The sequence below is a fragment of the Falco rusticolus genome, chromosome 8, assembly GCF_015220075.1.
Source record: "Falco rusticolus isolate bFalRus1 chromosome 8, bFalRus1.pri, whole genome shotgun sequence".
In the NCBI taxonomy this organism is placed as follows: domain Eukaryota; kingdom Metazoa; phylum Chordata; class Aves; order Falconiformes; family Falconidae; genus Falco; species Falco rusticolus.
In genome coordinates, this window is record NC_051194.1 from 35,302,115 (window position 1) to 35,319,625 (window position 17,511).

Consider the following 17,511-nt stretch of genomic DNA (forward strand, 5'->3'; position numbering starts at 1 on the left):
ATAGTAGCTAACAGTATTTTATGCTTTCTTATTGTGTTGCTTCAGTCCCTATGTTTCCTTGACATTTTTTCACTTGTTCATTTCATTAGACTCCCACTCACCTTGGTCCTAAATATGTTGATAGACTTTTCAGAATCTGACTCAAGAAGGTCCTTGAGCACATATTGCATCTACATTTGATGTCATATACTTGAGGCTTTCTGGGATTATGTATTTGATACACATGTGCTTATCCCATGGGCTGCAACAGCTCCTAAGCCTGTGGTCACATTGCAGCGCAGTGGATGTTGGACCATTGCGGAGATTGGGCTGTCAGAAATGGGTAGTTCCTGGATCCTGTTCATAACTCATCCATTGATGTGTAGTTTTTGCAGGGGTGACTGGGACCTGCAGCTGGACCAGTGCTGTGTGCACAGGATTAAGCACACAAGCGCATGGGTCCCTGTGTGCAGTTGGCTTTATATGGGAGTCACCACTGGACTTTCTCAGGCCCTTCTGGGACAGTAACAAGCTAATAGAGCTCTGCATGTGGATACCTGTTAGCATCAGTACTTTGCTGCTAGCTTAGATCTCCATGATGGCTGCAGGTATCTGTGAAGTTAGTTCTTTCTGTATGCTGGAAACCTTGAAGTAGTATGATATTTTCCAAGAGGCAGCACAACAAAACACATTTGGCATGCTGAGGTCCTCTGGCCACCTATATGGCCCTGCTCAGTGATGCTTTTCAGCTTGCCTTTGCTGTCTGCTCAGTGGAGATTTAGTAGTGGTGATACCCTGTCAGGGAAGGAAGAGTACAGTCCACTTAATCTGGAGCTTTTCTTTGGGCCTCTTGGAGGAGATCTCAAAAAAGGTGATGTCCACTTTCCATGGACTGAAAGTTTATCCTCTTGGAGTTAATTCTGTTGGATGCTCAGCAGATTGGGTGGCACAGTGGGATCTGAAAGGAGTGAGAGATTTGAGGCTGTCATTCTCCAAAAAGTGGAGCAGGCACAGCTAACTAGCAATTTCATGCAGCAGCACTCTTTCTGTTGGCCTTTTGCTGTGTGCGCTTCTTGGAAAGCTGAAGGCAGTTCTTGACTTGCCTCTACTGGCTGTACCCCACTGCAGAGCTTTCCTTTGGCTGTTTTGCAGCATTTACAGGCTCTTTAAAATGCTTGTATTGATGTAAAGGAAGTGTCTGCTGGTGTTCAGTCTTTACTTAAGAATCGGTAAAAATCACACCCTAATGAAACACAGGTCTTTTTTCCAACTGGTAGTTTGGTAAATAGGAGGCACTACTGAGTTCTGCTGGTGGTGTTTGTATCTGTTGGGTTCCACTGGTTTAAGACAGCCTATTAGTATGTTTTAATAATGGCGTGAACTGTATCCAGCTGCTCTGACTTTCCAGATGAATTTGGTGAAACTGAGATGTACCTAGAAAGTTGGGATTTTACTGAAAGCGACCCACCCTTGTCCTGTGCTAAGCTCTCAGTCCAGAGCTGGCTGTGGGCACACTGTCTGCTTTCATCCTATTTACTCCTTTTAATCAGTTTTGCTACTCATTTACTTAATTTCTGTTCAACTCTTGGGGGCTGGGAATTCTGAAATTGAGACTCATGTCTGTCCTCTCTGCCTTTGCTGCCTGCACTGCGAAGACAGGCTGTAACAGTATGAGAGAGTTCTCTAAATGACAACACTGCTGGCTCTCGCTGTTGGCAGTGTCCAAAGAAAATACTCTGAGCAGCGGATACCCAATGCTCCTTACACAACACAGCAGTAAAAATGTAAGGCAGGTGCCTGGGAGTCCACAACAGACTGATCATTCAGTTCTTTTTAATCCATTCTTTTTTTTCCTTGCTTTTGTATTTGTACCCAGTAACATGTAAATCTTCATTTGACCATTACTCATGAAGTACGCAGTGTTTGGTTTTGGGTGCTGTGTTTGTGGAGTCAGTATTGTGCTTCATCTGTGGCATCGCCCTGCTAGTCTGTTCTCATGCAGTTAAAGTGCATTTTCTTCATATTTCATGTTGCTGCTGTTAGCTGTTATGGAAGGAGAGTGTACTGTGTGCATCCATTAATTTTTTTAGTCATTCACATCTCTCCCTCTCTAAAGAGCCTTTGCTGGTTTTAATAGGGTTGTGTTATAGAAAAGACTGACAGATCTTCTCTACTTAAGAGAAATGACTGCTTGTGCAAGCCTGATGTGAGACTGCCATTATTTACATATAAGCATGAGACCCAAGAATGAGGTTTGCTTCTAGAGAGTCCTCAATTTCGAGCAAGTATTTGTGTGGAAGATTTTAGAGTGTTACTTTCACCTGTCAGTTTTTTTCTTTGTACGTCTGAGATAGGATTATTGTACTCATGGACCATAATTTCATCCAGTTCATGTAATTTAGTCTGTCTTACTTAAGACAATACTAACTCCCTCAGAAGTTTTAGACATTATGGTGATCTAATCAACTTGGTCAATATGTCATCTTGCATTGTCTGACATCAAAGGTCAACAGTCAGAACCATTAATTCATCTGAGAGATATGAGCTGGGTTTTGCAAAACTGGGAGGGATTTGACAAACCAAGAATTGGGCAATAGTCTGTATTTGAATTTTAAAGCCTAAATGTGAAGGTTTCTATTTTGTTCTGTACTGTTTTGCTTGAAAGGGTACTAATATACCCAGTGTATATGAGCCCACAAAAGCGCAGTAGGGGAAGTTCATTAGCTCGAGTCTAGGCATTTAAGTTCTGTGTACAAACCAATAGAAATTTATAAGAATACTATATTTTGAAGTGTGCAAATGGCACTGTTTTTATAAATACAAGGTTACTGTTAAAGTATTAGCATAAAGCAGGTTCATGTTATGCGTGTGCCTCTGCTACGTTGTCATCAAAGCTGGTAGGTTACATTTTAGTCTACGCATGAGAAAATTCCTTAAAGGCTTTTCTTTAACAGTCAAAATACGCTACTGCCTTTTCAAAACAGCAAAGGAAATCCCCCTTTGGTTATTAAATCCTTCAAGGTAAACTCATGATAATTAACTGCTATTGCTTTAGTTAAGAACACATATCCCCTCTACCGGGCATAAAGCTTATTAAATAACTTTCTGCAAATGTCTTTCATCAAAATGGCACAGAATTTTCAGAGAAATAACCTGGTTCTAAATACCTACAATTTTTTTATAAAATCCTAAAAATCAATTCCTTGATGTTAAGCAATCTTCTAAGGGCCTAGCTCTGTCTTTCCTACTTGGACAGAACTTCAGCTAAAGTCAGGTTGCTTTTTACCATGAAAGCAGCTTAATCTTCTGTCTTCTGCTTTGTATTTGGCCAAATGAAGAATGTGCATATGATGCATTCCTGTGATGCAGCTGATAGGCAGGAGCCTTATTAGGTTGTGGGAAGTTGAACACTTGATAGCTGCCAGACTAAAGATAAGTCCTGTTGATGTAAGATTTTGTTGAAGAATATAGTTTAAAGCTTCCCTTAAGTGCATATAAGTTTCAGCCTGTGTGCATATAAAACCATAAATACAAGGTTTTAGAAATGTTTGAGGAGCAGAAATGAGATAACTTCTGTTAAAGATCTGAAGCTGCTTCTGTCTTAAAATTCAAACCACTGTTTAACCTGTCTTTCAGGTATTCAGGTTCTAAATGCTTTTTCCCAGTATCTTCCATTGGAGAAAAATATCTCTACAAGTCTGTACAATACACCTTTTTTTCCTTAGGATATTTGTTCATGGCAGAACTAGCCTTATGAAAGGCAAATTGATGTAAAAATAGTATATTGGTATTATGAGTACTTTAAAATTTTTTGACCTGCTGTTTTGTTCCCAAAGGGTGTTTATCTTAACGATTAAGGAAAATATATTCCAGAAGGGTTTCTTTCAGCCTCATCTGTTTTGCATGTTTTATAACAGTAGAGCTCCCCTAAATGATTGAAGATTCCTGCTCTACCTGAATAACAGAACTTGGATTGCTTAAGGAAAAAAAAAAAGACTGTCAACCAGACATTTAATGCTGCTGAAATTTCACATCACAAACGCAGTTCAGCATGTAAGGTAGTTGGTTTGTAAAGAGCCTGAGCAGGCTGCTGCAAATTATAATTACTAATGTAATAATTACCGTAACTAACAGAAATGTAACTTGACTTTGAGCTTTCTGTCCTCATTAAACTTGTTCACCTTCTCTGAAACTCTCCATGCTGCATGCTAGCACGGAGCAGTCGTATCCCCCGACCCAGCATGAGTCAGGGGTGCAGTCGTGATACCAGCCGTGAGAGCAGTCGAGATACAAGCCCTGCTCGGGGCTTTCCTCCACTTGGTGAGTACATGTAGGCATTGGAGCTTTAAGGGTCAATATTTTTTTTTCCTTTTCCCCTTGTTGTGATTGCCCTTTCAAGACACTGCCAGGTGGAATGAGCTGTTTCCTGTCCTCTGTTGGATTCCTGACACACTCCCCATTTCCAACCCTGTTTCCCTTCTGTTTTCTTCTGCATGCTTCAATTCTGGTTCTCAGCATTTCACTGTTAGAGGAAAATAGTTTAGTTAAAACTCTTGTAATTTGTAGTTTTGTTAAATCAGCTTGTATGGGGCTGCTGTGCTTCAGTTTACAGCACTGATGGAAATCTGTGGGAGAGCAAGCCTCCGTTTTCTAGGTCACAGTGAAGTAGTCAGTAGCATCGTAGCTTGTGGTTGAGTGACTAACTATTCATTGTCTGATTTTCTTACAGCCAGGTACTGTAACAGTATATAATTTCTATACTAAATCCTCCAATACTTAGCTCTTTTTTAGAGTTTTTACATGACAGCGTCAATCATCAACTAACAAGTTGCACATGCCATTTTGTAGGAAAAAATTTCAAGCAACCTAAAATCGTGGAAAGGCTGAGGCTTTAAAGGAGCATCATTAATGTGCAGCTTAAGTGTACAGTACAAATAGAAAATCTCATTACGCTTACCACATGCAGAAGATTTTCTGCACAATGCTGCAAATAGCAGGATACTTAATGTTTCTGATCAAATACCATATCATATGTTCAACCCAAATACATTACTTGTTGTATGAAAGACTTGTCATCTCGGACATGAAATATAGGTACTCTCCAGGCCCTCTTTGTAGTAATTTCATAGCTGTGCATGTGGTATTAAAAGTGAGAAAAAAGCTCTTACAGATTTCATCAAGGCTGAAGAATGGTATTACAGGATCTATTTTGCACATCGTGACGAAATACAGGTATATGATTGTGTAAGTGGAACATAGCATTTTGGGCTTAATACTACAACTTTAATCCAATATTGAGAAAAGGTTATGAAAAATAAAAACAAATGGGCAAAATTTCCTGTTTGCTTTTCATACTTGATTAATATACTGTACTTTAATCTTTTAAATTTAATAAATGTTGTCATTATTGATTTGGCTATCAGTGCAGAGGCTGGTTGTCTTTATATGAAATCTTTGGCAAAAATCCCATTGATTTCGATGATGCAGAGTGGAATCTTCAAGTTAATATTAGAGAGGTTTGGGGGTTCAAAACTTCATTATTTTGAGCTATAAAATAATTTTTTTGCATTATCTGTAGTATCTCAATTTTTTGTGAAAAATGGGAGGAGTTCAGCTTAGCATTCAGAACTTGGTTCATAGCTCTTTAAGATAAATACACGAACTTCATATTGATTAAGTGAAGCTGATTTGATACCAGCAGAGCCATAAAGGGAATGCAGATACACAACTGTAGCTTGTTTTTATAGTTACCTGCCTAGCTTCAGTTTTCAATGAAGCTTTTTTTTCTCCAGCCAAAGTATATAAGCAGGCTGGATTTCAGGGTTAACTTGTCAGTGTTCTCTGTCACTGTGCTGTGTTTTGTTTATTTTATTGAAAATACTTTAATTGAAATACTGACTTGAGCCCTTGTTGTGAGAAATTAACACAGTGTACCAGAGTCAGAGTTAGTGTGACTTTTATACACCACCACCACTACTGAGTCTGACTCGTACACTGACTATAAAATCTGTTACAGATGTGTATTACACTGTTTGTAACAAACTTTCTTGTGGGGAGAGGATCATTTCATTTTAGCTCATGACATATAATTACCTGAAGATTAATGCATTTCTAGAAATACATTGTTATTAAGTCATTAAGGTAATGTGGGGAGGAAGTATCAATGTAATAGTAACCCAGTATAGTTGTTAACCTGTTGTCTTTTTTTCTTGTATTTTCATTGAAATGCTTTAAGCTCAAACATGTTCATGAACTTGCTAATTATGTAGTGTGTAATTCATCTGAAAGAAATTCATATATGTCAGTTTAAGCCAATACAATATGATTCTGTTACAGTATTTCTAGAATCCAGTTAATCTAACATTAATGCTAAGATAATATAATCCTACTGTGCATGGTCCATTTTTGCTCATAAAGACTTACTTGTATATTAGTGAATTATAATTAAGCTAGCTGTATGTAAATGACAGGATTCTTGCATTTAATGGTATTACGGTCCATGTCAACACTGACATCCTGACCTTGCAAATAGCTCTGCTTTCTTTCAGGGCTGCTGTGCAGGTATGCATGTCTGTGCACCAAACATCTTGCTTTCTAAGTTAGGAAACACCAGTGAAGAGTCACTCTATGCTCAGCCTCCTTGCAGAGATGTGATTTTTGTTTGTTTGGGTTTTTTTGTTTTGTTATTCCTCTCTCTTCATGGGCCTTGAATCTTGCAGTGATGTCCACAGGGGCACAGCGGATGGCTTGGGAGAAAGCAATTGTGAGCTCAGAATCTTAATTGTGAGGTTCAGTCCATAATCCTGCACTGACCTTGCAAATCTTTCATGAGTTAACTTGTGGTGTCAGTGGAATTGTTCTCTAGAATAAATGCATGTGTTCTCCATAGTTAGACCACTTTGCATATTCTGTAAAACTTTTAATCAAGCTCTCACGGCTGGGAAATTACTCAAATGTAATTTTTTCTCACTTTGTTCATTTCTGTTTTATAAGAGTATTTGTGTTTATGAATATTTTGTCTTAAATGGAAGACTTACAGTTTTTCTACTGCATGCATATATGCATAATTGGCAAAGCGTATTTGTATTAGGAGGTGATTCTGCTTTAGTTTTTCAGTTTCTTGACAGTATTAATAATGACGTTAAAGCAACAAGGCCTTCAGTGAGTCTCTGGTGATGAACTGCTCAAAGGATTAATTGGTTTCTTTCTTGGGACAGTTGCTTTGAACTAGGTGAGCGTGTCATTGCTAGACACTGGGAAAACCTCTTTAGAAAAACTAAATTTTTGTAATTTGGAAATGACTCAACCAGCTTTCTATTTGCTTTCATAAAGAACTCACCTTTTTATGCTGAATCCAAGAACTGAAAACCTATCCAAAGGCATTTTGTGATTGATGTGCTGCTGACAACTGGGAATTGAAGTGGGAGCTATATTTGGCTTCAGGTCTTCTGCTACTGTGCGTGCTCCGTTGCTATTAACAATTTGTATACATGTGGTGTAATTCCAGATAGGGGTATGATGTGCATATTCGGATTATCTGTACATGTACATAGATTCAAGAAAACGTGTATGCAAAATTTGTTAAAAGCAACAGACTTTTGGTAGTAGCAACAGCTATGATATGTGTGTACGTGTGTTTACTTGGAAAAGAAACCCAACCTGGGGACCTACATGCAGTGGTTGGCTGACCTCCCTGTATGACTCTTTCTGCTTACGTCATTACTCATTCTCTTTGTTAATGTTGGGTGTTTTTTTATGCATAGGCTAGAATGTTGTGGAAAAATACTTGCAAGCACAATTCCTATCCATTCATCATGGCTTCACTTCGGGGTTTAGATCAGACACATCTAAATCCTGCTCTGTAGTTCTGTGCTCCACGTTCTCATGATGGCTGTCTTCCAGATCTGTGGGTCTGGAACGTGACTGATGTGCACTGGGGTGTGTTTGGTTTTATTTTTATTTTTTTTTCTGAACTGCACTGGATTTGGGACTGTTACAAATGAGTTTTGTCACGCATCGTGTTTACGGACATGGGGGAAAGCGGGGAAAGCTACAGATGGACATGTCACTGTGGGGCTTGCACTGTATCCGTGTGCATTCATATACAGCATCATTTCCCTGTCACTATGAAACACCTTTACTGGTAGCAGTCACATGCATCCCCTTTGGATTGTGGCATTTTCTGTCTCGGGTTAAATGTGTGTTAATCCTGTGGGTGTTGCCATTCCTTCTACTTGCAGCTTCTCGACGTCATTCCAGGTCCACTAGTGCTCTCTCCACTGCTGATTCTGTTGGGCAGTCAGGTGAACAAGCGCTAACTGCATGAATCCGCTTCTTATACGTGGTCTTGTTTTACGCCATCTTAACATTTGCCATCACGTGCATCAGTCAGCACTTGGCATGTGCTTCTCACCGCTGTGGGGCTTTCTGTTCTGTTTTTGTTCAATGTGGATTTTTGTTTTGAATTTCATTTATTGGATGTTTTTTAATTTTACGTGTTTTTAGGAACGTTGTGAACAGTGTTTAAACAAAGGGTGATCCAGGGCTTTCTCAGTTCTCCAGTAAATTGGATCAGTTGTGCAGCATGGGCTAAATCCTGATGGATGCAGATCACTTGCAACTTCTGTTTATATTTCCTCTTTAGCTGTGGTAGCAGTTCCCAGTGCCTAGGACCGGATCCCAGTCAGTGGGTTTCATCCCATTTATTACTAAATATTCTGGACTCCTCCTGTCTCTGTTAATAAAAGTTCTTTGTGGGATCCCTTCCAAAATAGACAAGATCAGCAAGGATAAAGCACCTGATGAGCTTTCAAAATGGAAAATAACATATTTGGAGCATAACACATGCTGATGCATCCTCCATATAATTCTGAAGGCCTTGTCCAAAGTACATGGAAGTTGTTGAAAGAATGATTCTCTTAATTTCACTGGGCTTTGCATCAGGAGACTAGTGGTTACATATAATGAAAAAAATCCACAGGTTCCAGTTGCTTCTTCGATTCTCAGTTGTGGAGAACCTGTAACTCCCTCTGAAATCAGGATATTTCACTGGGAGTCTTAAAAGTAAATGAGTGAGGGCTGCTAGCTTTGGGACAACAGAGACTTAGTTGTGGGGACAAAGATGATGTAGAAGATGAGCGCCTCAGTGTTTTCTTGGAGGCTAAAGTTGTGTGAGGAATTAGTGATACTGAAAGTTATTTAATATAACCCCTCTCAGGTAGGGAGTGAAAAATAGTGTGTTTCTCATAAACATAAATTTCTAGTTAAACAGTTGTCACTTAACTAAAACGCTCAAATAGTTTCCTGTGTCAGGTTACTCAGCAGAAACAATGCAAGCTGATTTGACTGGCATTTTTCAAAGTAAAAGTTTGAATCTGTATAAACAAAAATCGTTGAAAAGATGTAAAACACCTTGATTGTAAGGTGGATTTAGTCTTTGTTTGCATTCAGCTGCCTGTGATAGTCACTTCACGTTTGGCTCCTGTGGTTTGGTACAAAGCATGTCCGAATCGTATACAGTTACACTGAGTCCTAAAGAAGGCCAAAATCTCCCTAAAAATGACAAAAATCAGGCCAAAAATGGTGATTGCAAATTTTCACTGAGTTTGTGACAAGTAAAACTAATCTAGCCAGGGAGACATGGGAATAAGGCCAGAGCATACTCTGTTTATTTCTTGCCCAGTAACATTGGGCTTGCCTGTACTGGTTATTCCTAGAGCCAAATCCCAGTCCCATGTCAGAGACATGCTGAGGTCTCCCCTGAGGTCTCGCTCCTGTACTCGGGTATGGCAACAGTGTAATGGGGAGAAGCCCGGAGTGACTTGGGTGTTACGAATTTAAAGATCACTGAATGAAATACTTAAGAAAATTCCTGATAGCCTTGGAGGCAGATAAAAGCCAGCATGCCACAGTGTACTTAGTTTAAAAAAAAAAAAGCTCAATTTTGTTTCTTAATGCTGGGTATTTAAACTGGTCTACAACTGAATTACTTTGTCATTCTGTTCTTCATTTTTTTAAAAAACCCAACAACTATCTTCCCTTTTCTAATGTAATACTAAATTTACGTGAAAATGAATGACAGTGGTATTTTTTTGATGCTATGATATCTCAAAAGTTAAAGCCAAATTCTGATCTCAGTAACACTTGAGTAATACATTGAGTTGGGTTTAAATATAAAAGTCTAGAACTTGCCTCAACATTTGCAGCCTTTGTACTGTACCAGATAACATTTGCACTTAGAAAAATACTTGTTTTCTGTACATCTTTGTGGTGTATATCTCTGTAGTAGTGACTTCAGTTTCAATCAGACCTAATGTATTCTCATTTTCCGTGCTTCTATTAAGAATGTACAGATCTTTCCATTTTAGGGATGAAGTACTGTTTCACCTAAATATTTGAAATTATTCTTCAACCCAAATGCATTAAAAAAGGGGATAGTAATAACACATACAATTTTTATTTTTCTGTGAAATGTCATGATTTGATTACTTTTTGGCAGTAGTTCTAAGAAGTTTGTTTATTTTTTTTTTTCCCTTGTAATGTGTTTTGTAGAAAACGTGCTTTTGTTGTAAATCAGAAATGTCTTGTCTGGGTACATAACTCTGAGAAACAGTAAACTTTGATAGGTAACACTTCTATTTGAAATAAATACAGGGGTTTTTTAGTCTCAAAATACTTCAGATTTTAAAAAACCTTCCCTATTTCCCCTCAGTAGGTTGATCTCCAACATGCTCAGGTAAAGCTTTGGAATTAGTACAGTAGACGGGCAAATTTCAGTCTCTGATTTAAGTTATGCATGTCAGTGTGAGTTAACTCCTTAAAAGGTATTTCAGTGCATTAGTTTTTTTAAAGAAAAAAGCAATGAAGTTTTATGGTAAGTGCAGTGTTTTTCACAAAAAACACAGTAAGCTGCTGAACATCATGTTTGACCTCAGTTTTGTGGAAATCCACAATATAGTTACGTGTTTAAATAAATAGTATATTTCCTTTGTTAAATTAAATATAGATTAAGTAACACAATACTTGTTTGACTTGATCCCTCTCTCTTGCTGCTTGTTGAGTGCCTCCAAGGTAGATCAGCTGAAGGTCTGTTAAATGGGTTCCTGCAGCTTGATTCGTGCACCACCAAATTTGTTGCCAAAGCTCCTACTGGTGCGTGTGGGCACAGGGAAAAGAGGTGTAAGGTGTGTCCTAGGAGGGATATTCCCAGTCTTTATTGAGCAAATGCAATCCCACACAGAAACAAAAACTTGGAATGCCAAAACCAGTATCTTTCTGCTTGTAGACCAGAGCCAGGATCCCAGTAATACGGTATCTGATCTACCCATATCTAGAAGGACTATGCTGCCAGAGCCTGGCCTGTGGTGCTCAAGTCACTGATTCTGTCATATCCCTGCTAACACGCCATTCTGAATTTGGCCTTTGCCCAGAGAAACTAATTTCAGTAGCTTTTCTGGTAGACTGAGCAAGTAATAAAATAAACTAAGTAGTATTAGGAGTCTTAAATGGTATTTTAAACTTAATCCTGCTGCTTTGGATACCATTGAGAACTTTGTCCCTTTGAATTTGATGGCAGAGATGATATTGTTTGATCAAAAAAATGTATTTTGATATATCTTGGAGCTTTCAAGTGACAAACTGTTTCTCAAGAACAGTAATAAAAAATTGGAGTCACTTCACAAGCAAACAATAAACCTTATTTTTATACTGTGGGTGTAGGGGGATATTCTAATGGTTAATCAAGCCTTGAGGCAAAAATAGGCTAATCTAGTCTTGCATCCTTGCCTGAGAAGAAGCTGCAGGATGGATGAGTGCTCGGGTATTAACATGTTCTGACACTGGGCACGGTTTTGTCTCTGAAGTTAATGAGAAGCTTTCTCTTTATTTCTGAGAGTGCCAGATTGGGACTGGCCTGTCTGCCTCTGACACTAAAATAAAACTTTGAAGCAGCAACTGTCTAAAAAGAAACACAAAGTAGATACCCTGCTTCCCAGCTTAAAAATAATTAAAAAAAAGAAGTTGCCCTGAGGATCCAACATTGTCTCTGGGGCCCAATAAATGATAGTTTATTTCTTACTCTAATGGCAAACTCTCTAGATCTGTGGATGAAAGTGTTTAATGGAAAAGCACTGTGAGTTCCCAGAGCCTGTGGGGAGAGCTGCTTAGGCACCTGATTAGGATTCAAAGTGAATGTGAATTCATTTAACAATCCCTTTCAATGTTGTCTTTTGTGCAGACCGGTTTGGACTCGGACAGCCAGGCAGGATGCCTGCTTCTGTGAATGCCATGCGAGTCCTGAGCACAAGCACAGATCTGGAGGCTGCTGTGGCCGATGCACTGGTAAGAGGAAAAATGCAAAATGCTTCCGACACCGGAAAGTGGCTTAAAGTTACCTGTACGTACATTCTCCTCTTTCTAAATAGCTTTGTTCTGATTGTGTCAGTGTCTGATGCTGTAGAGTTAGTTACCTTTTGCTGTGTTGTCTTTGGGTATATTGGCAGCAATATTTGTTTCCTTATTCTGTGTTAGTTCCCCACAGTTGTTATCAAATAGACCGCTGTGGCTCGGTGCTAGAGCTGCAGGATGGGTTGAATCAGCCGTTTGTCTTTCATGGGCTGTCAGAGGATGCATATGGCACTGGGGGTGTGCTCAGCACCCATGGGGTCAGGGATATCCATCAATCCCGTTACCTGCATGAAGACTTTGCAGAAAAACAGTGTGTTCTCTGTTAGTGTTGACTTCTGACCAGCTTGCAACAAGAACTGAGAATTTCACAAGCTGCTGTCCTGTGTTATTTCACCTGGCTAAAAACTCGGATCAGTTTATAACCTGGCTTGCGGTAATCAGTACCATCCCATGCATTTCAGTCAGAGTGTATTTGTCTGTTAGTACTTTCAAATATTTCGTGCATTTCCAAGTATTGTAATTAAAAAAAAAAATAAAATTGTACTGTACTATAATGTATATCTTGGCTAGAGCCCAGAAAGTGTTTTCTGGTCTTCAGAAGACAAGTGTTAAAATAAGCCTTTGGATTTACCTTGAATATTTGGGGGAGAGAGGATATGTAGAGGCAGAAGCAGTTACTGTACAGCATTACCTGGGTACCAGTATACCATGGGTCTTCTCCAGCTCTAGACCTGACCTGAGGGGAGAATTTCCTGATGCATCTCAAGACAGTCATCTCAGAGCACTCTTTATGGAGAATGAACCATGTCCCCAGAGTTTGTGATGGTTGTCCTTTCTCCGTTTCCTAGTTCACTTTCGCTGAGTATGGCTAACATTTTCCTTTTTATTTTTGATGATCACCCAGCTCATGTCACCTCCATTTCTAGATGATTATTAGAGTATTCCTAGAGAAATGTCAATTTTTACAAAAATCTACTTTCTGTTTTTTTAAAAAAAAAACATATTAATTGTGAATAATAGAAGGTAGGACAGCATAGGACGGTATACAATAGACAGCACTGTTACATTTGGTGGGCTGAATCCTCAATGGGCATTTTCATTACCAAATACAGCAGCTTGTCAGCCAATTTCTGTTCTCAGCACCTCAAATTTGCCACCAGAGCAGTTCAGGGCATAATTATAGGTGATGGTTTGCCTCTGTAAAGGAAATCGGGCTGTATCCCTGGATGTGAGCAGTTGCTGAACACAGGTTTCTTGAGGCGGGGAGAGCGTTAAGTGTTCCAGTTCACTGCCGATCACTGAGATCTCTTTAGGTGTGACTTAATCTTCAGCTAGACTTACAGAGTTCCTTTTTAAATCTTCCGCTGTTTTACACTAAATAACATTATACTGGAATGTTAAAATCTGAAAGGGTTGAACACTTAAGAGGGAAGTCCTTAAGTTTAGCTGGAAAGCAAGCAGTGCTGCTACCTTGATTGATCAATCTGAATTTGTATGACTTTAGGGATACAATGTGATCTTGTTGTCCCCTTCTTTCCCACCACCCCAGTTTTCTCTTTCTTGGTTGTCTTCTCACAAGAAGCAATTTACAAACTGTGTTCAGGCTCCTTTTGAGAGAGTAATGCAATGCCAGCTTTTATCCAGCAGCCTTGTTTTCAGCAGAGTATTCTTTTTCCCTGTAGTACGAAATGAAAAGAACTTTTCCAAAGATAGCTTCAGCCAAATACTCAGTTTAAACAAAACACAGTGGGTCATTTTGTGACCTCTGCTCCCTGTGTACAATTCCTGTTGGGTCCACTGCTTCTGTTTGAGAGCTGGACTTGGCTTAAACCCACAGCGTCTAATACTGGGAATCAGTGCTCAGATCTGTCAGAAGAGCTCAAAGGGTGATGGAAACTCTGCCACTAAGTAAGGCCTTTAAGCCAGGGGTGTCAGCCAGGGAGTCTTGAAAGAAGCTAAGCTTCAAAAAAGTGTGGTGTAAGAACTGCAGGTTGAAAGAGAACTTGGTTAAGTGAAGTTGATTAAATGTGCTGTACTGTAGATAGTGGTTTCCTGACATCAGAATTTCTTTCCAACACTCTAAAATCAAATGGTACTAATAGCATGTGGGGAAATGAATCATTACTAAAACCTCTGGTATCTTCCAGAGCAGCGTTTCTGAAAAGTAAGCCACGAAGTGCTGTGTATAAACCTGTCATTTAAAAAACTTACTGATAGATAATCTCACTTCCAAGCTTCCTAATGGAAATTGTAGGCTGTACAAGTAGTACAACAGCTAGGAGATAAGGTCAGGCGTTATTATACCCACTTTTATTTTGCGTAAATTGTGGATTTTTGTTTTTTTTTTTAATTTGCTAAGACACATTTGCTATACGTTTTTGTTGCAAAGACAAACCCTACATAAGCTTCTGACATAATTCTCTATGCTTTTTCCCACCCTTCAATATTTTCCTGCCTACAGCTGTTAGGAGACTCCAGGAGCAAGGTACTAGTGCTTTCTTGACTTTTTATTTCTACTTTCCAACTTCCCCACCTTGTTGCTAACACCCATGATACTGCACTTGAGTTAATTTCTACGCTTCAATACTGCAGTCATAGTAGAAGCAAAATTCTGCTGGCTTTATAAGTCTGAGAACTGCAGGACTGGACACTGCAAGGAATTCTATAGCAAACACTTTAGTATATAGATTGTCGTCTTCAGATACATTGTCTTATCAATCCTGTTCTGCTAAGGTTCATTCAAGAGTTTGTTTTGTAGTATAGCATACAATTTATTTTGCTAGAATAATTATTTGAATATCCCTTCTGTAAGGATTGAGGTTGTCAAAGATGTACCTAAGGGAATCAGGTCCTCTAATGCCATTCTATGGAAATGAATGGGGTTTGAGTACTCGACTCCCATAGCAGCCTCTGGAAAAATCCTAGCCCAAACTAACAAAGAAATTGTCATCGCCTATATCCCAGTGCATTTCTAGAGTCACTTCGTTGTCAATATCAAAGTGACTGTGCCATGTCAGCACAGATTCCTTCAGCTCTTTATCTTTTTTTTTTCCTTGAAGTAAAGGTTTTATCATCATAGAGTCTGTAACAATGGAAGTGACCGTTATTGACAGTAAAGCAACATATGATTTCATTACCAGTAGCTAATTCCACTGGGCATAAGTATCTCTCATGCTGGGGAAGGCAGGCCCTGTTCCCCTTAGTCACTCAGATAGTCTCATTGAAATCAATGGGAACTGTCTTGCTCTAATGTGAGAGGTAAGCAGGCAGTGCTTGGTGACATCTTTAAAACACAGAATTCTGTCACTGTAACAATAACATTAGTCTTAGTGATTACGGATAGAATGTTTTTGGTTTGGCATTGATGTAACTATGTATAACTTGCTAAGTCTGAGTTTTCCCTTTTCCAGAAAAAGCCAGTGAGAAGGAGATATGAGCCCTATGGGATGTACTCTGATGACGATGCTAACAGCGATGCATCAAGTGCTTGCTCGGAGCGCTCCTATGGTTCCAGGAATGGGGGCATTCCACACTACCTGCGGCAGACTGAAGATGTAGCCGAGGTCCTCAACCACTGTGCCAGCTCCAACTGGTCTGAAAGGAAAGAGGGGCTCATAGGTCTTCAGAACTTACTGAAAAGCCAGCGGACACTGAGGTGACCTTGATAGTTTTACAGTGTCAGTCATTCATGAGAGATAGCTATAGGTGAAAATCAGTACCTGCCTTATGGAGACAGACTGTATCTTTCACAGTTGTGAAGGCTTAGTCTCCGCAATGTAGGACTCAGCAGAAATTTTTCCAAAAGTAATGTCATCAGTATAATTGGCGTGAAATTTGTAGCAGTAAGGTAGAAAGAACTCAGGATAGCATGCTGCCTTCTGATAGCATGCCTCTGTCTCATGAAGACCTCCAATGGTAGGTGTTTGTTGCAGCACAGTGAGATTTCCCACAATGTCAGTACTGTAAATGCACCCAAAGGGTGGTACCATTTTTACATTAGTCTGAACACTCGATTTTTTTTTCCCAGCAACTTAGTTGGTGTAGCAAACATTCACTGCACTTCCTCTAAAATGACTCAGAGTGCGTGTGTTTCGAAGGTGAGATCAGATGATGCTGTCAGTGTGTTGGCTATACTTTGACTCTTTATGAAAGCTGTGTTAGTTGTAATTGTAGGTATTATTTGTAACTTGAAAAGAGCTTGTATCAGAAACTTGAGTATCCTATAAATGGTGTGGTTTATAACGTAGAGGGAAGTTTCTTACAGCAATGAAGTAGGTGTAACAACTCTGAAACTTTGCTTATGGTAGGAGAGGCAGTTTTTCCCTTGTTGAAAGCCACATAAACCCTTCAAACACCTTCGGTATGTCACACATTAAAACAGATCTTAGCATTACTCAACAGTCACATGGAAACTTCATATGGCCACAGGTCATCTTAACTAAAGTCCACTGGCTCTCAGGCCGTAGGCTTTTCACCCTTAGTTTATGGTGACAGTATTTGAAAACAGGCTGTTTCTCTCTTGGCTCTTTTGAAGATAACATTCATGAATATCTGTGAAGGTTTTATTTTCCTGTTAAGAATACTATGTACTTCAGTTATGACCAAGTTTAAAGTGATGGTTGTATGGTTTATAGCCTGCCTACTTGGATTTGCACAATTGTTTCCATTTTTAAAACGCCTTCACATTGGCTGAAAATATTTGATTGTTCATGTTAACAAGCTGAATGAAAACGTACTGAGAGCAGACCTGGAAAGGTTATTCTTTTGCCATCGTAAAAATATTCTAGCACTTCACACGATGTGGTACAGCCCTTAAGTGGGAAGTGCTACAGGTTTTTAATATGGGTCCTTCAGAGTCTCTAGTTCAGCGATGCTCTTTGATGTGGTCTATTTACAAGTCTTTTAAAAGATACTTCCCATATCTATGCTGTCTTTTTTTCTTTTTCTTTATTTTAACAAACTGTCTGGGGAGAACTGTGACACCTTATGTACTTGTATGAAAATGTTGGGTGAGACTCGTTTTGCCACACAGGTGTGTTAGGATTATAACCAAGGTTTTGAGGCCTATTGGGGATAGTTCCAGGGGAGGAAATGTTGAGAAGGGTGGGCGATGGGCTATCGATCCAG

The 17,511-nt window shown here is 39.3% G+C and overlaps 1 protein-coding gene across 17 annotated transcripts in view; it reads left to right on the forward strand.

Moving 5' to 3' along the window:
- The window catches only part of CLASP1 (cytoplasmic linker associated protein 1), a 185,027-nt gene that overhangs the window by 115,124 nt on the left and 52,392 nt on the right, over positions 1 to 17,511 (forward strand). For 7 of the 17 annotated variants that reach the window (XM_037396473.1, XM_037396474.1, XM_037396477.1 and 4 more), the window contains 4 exons: positions 4,192 to 4,299; positions 12,215 to 12,318; positions 14,846 to 14,869; positions 15,795 to 16,039. In XM_037396473.1, coding sequence (XP_037252370.1) covers positions 4,192 to 4,299; positions 12,215 to 12,318; positions 14,846 to 14,869; positions 15,795 to 16,039 — 481 coding nt within the window. The remainder of the gene's footprint in view (positions 1 to 4,191; positions 4,300 to 12,214; positions 12,319 to 14,845; positions 14,870 to 15,794; positions 16,040 to 17,511) is intronic. The other 10 variants (XM_037396479.1, XM_037396486.1, XM_037396484.1 and 7 more) reach the window with 3 other exon arrangements.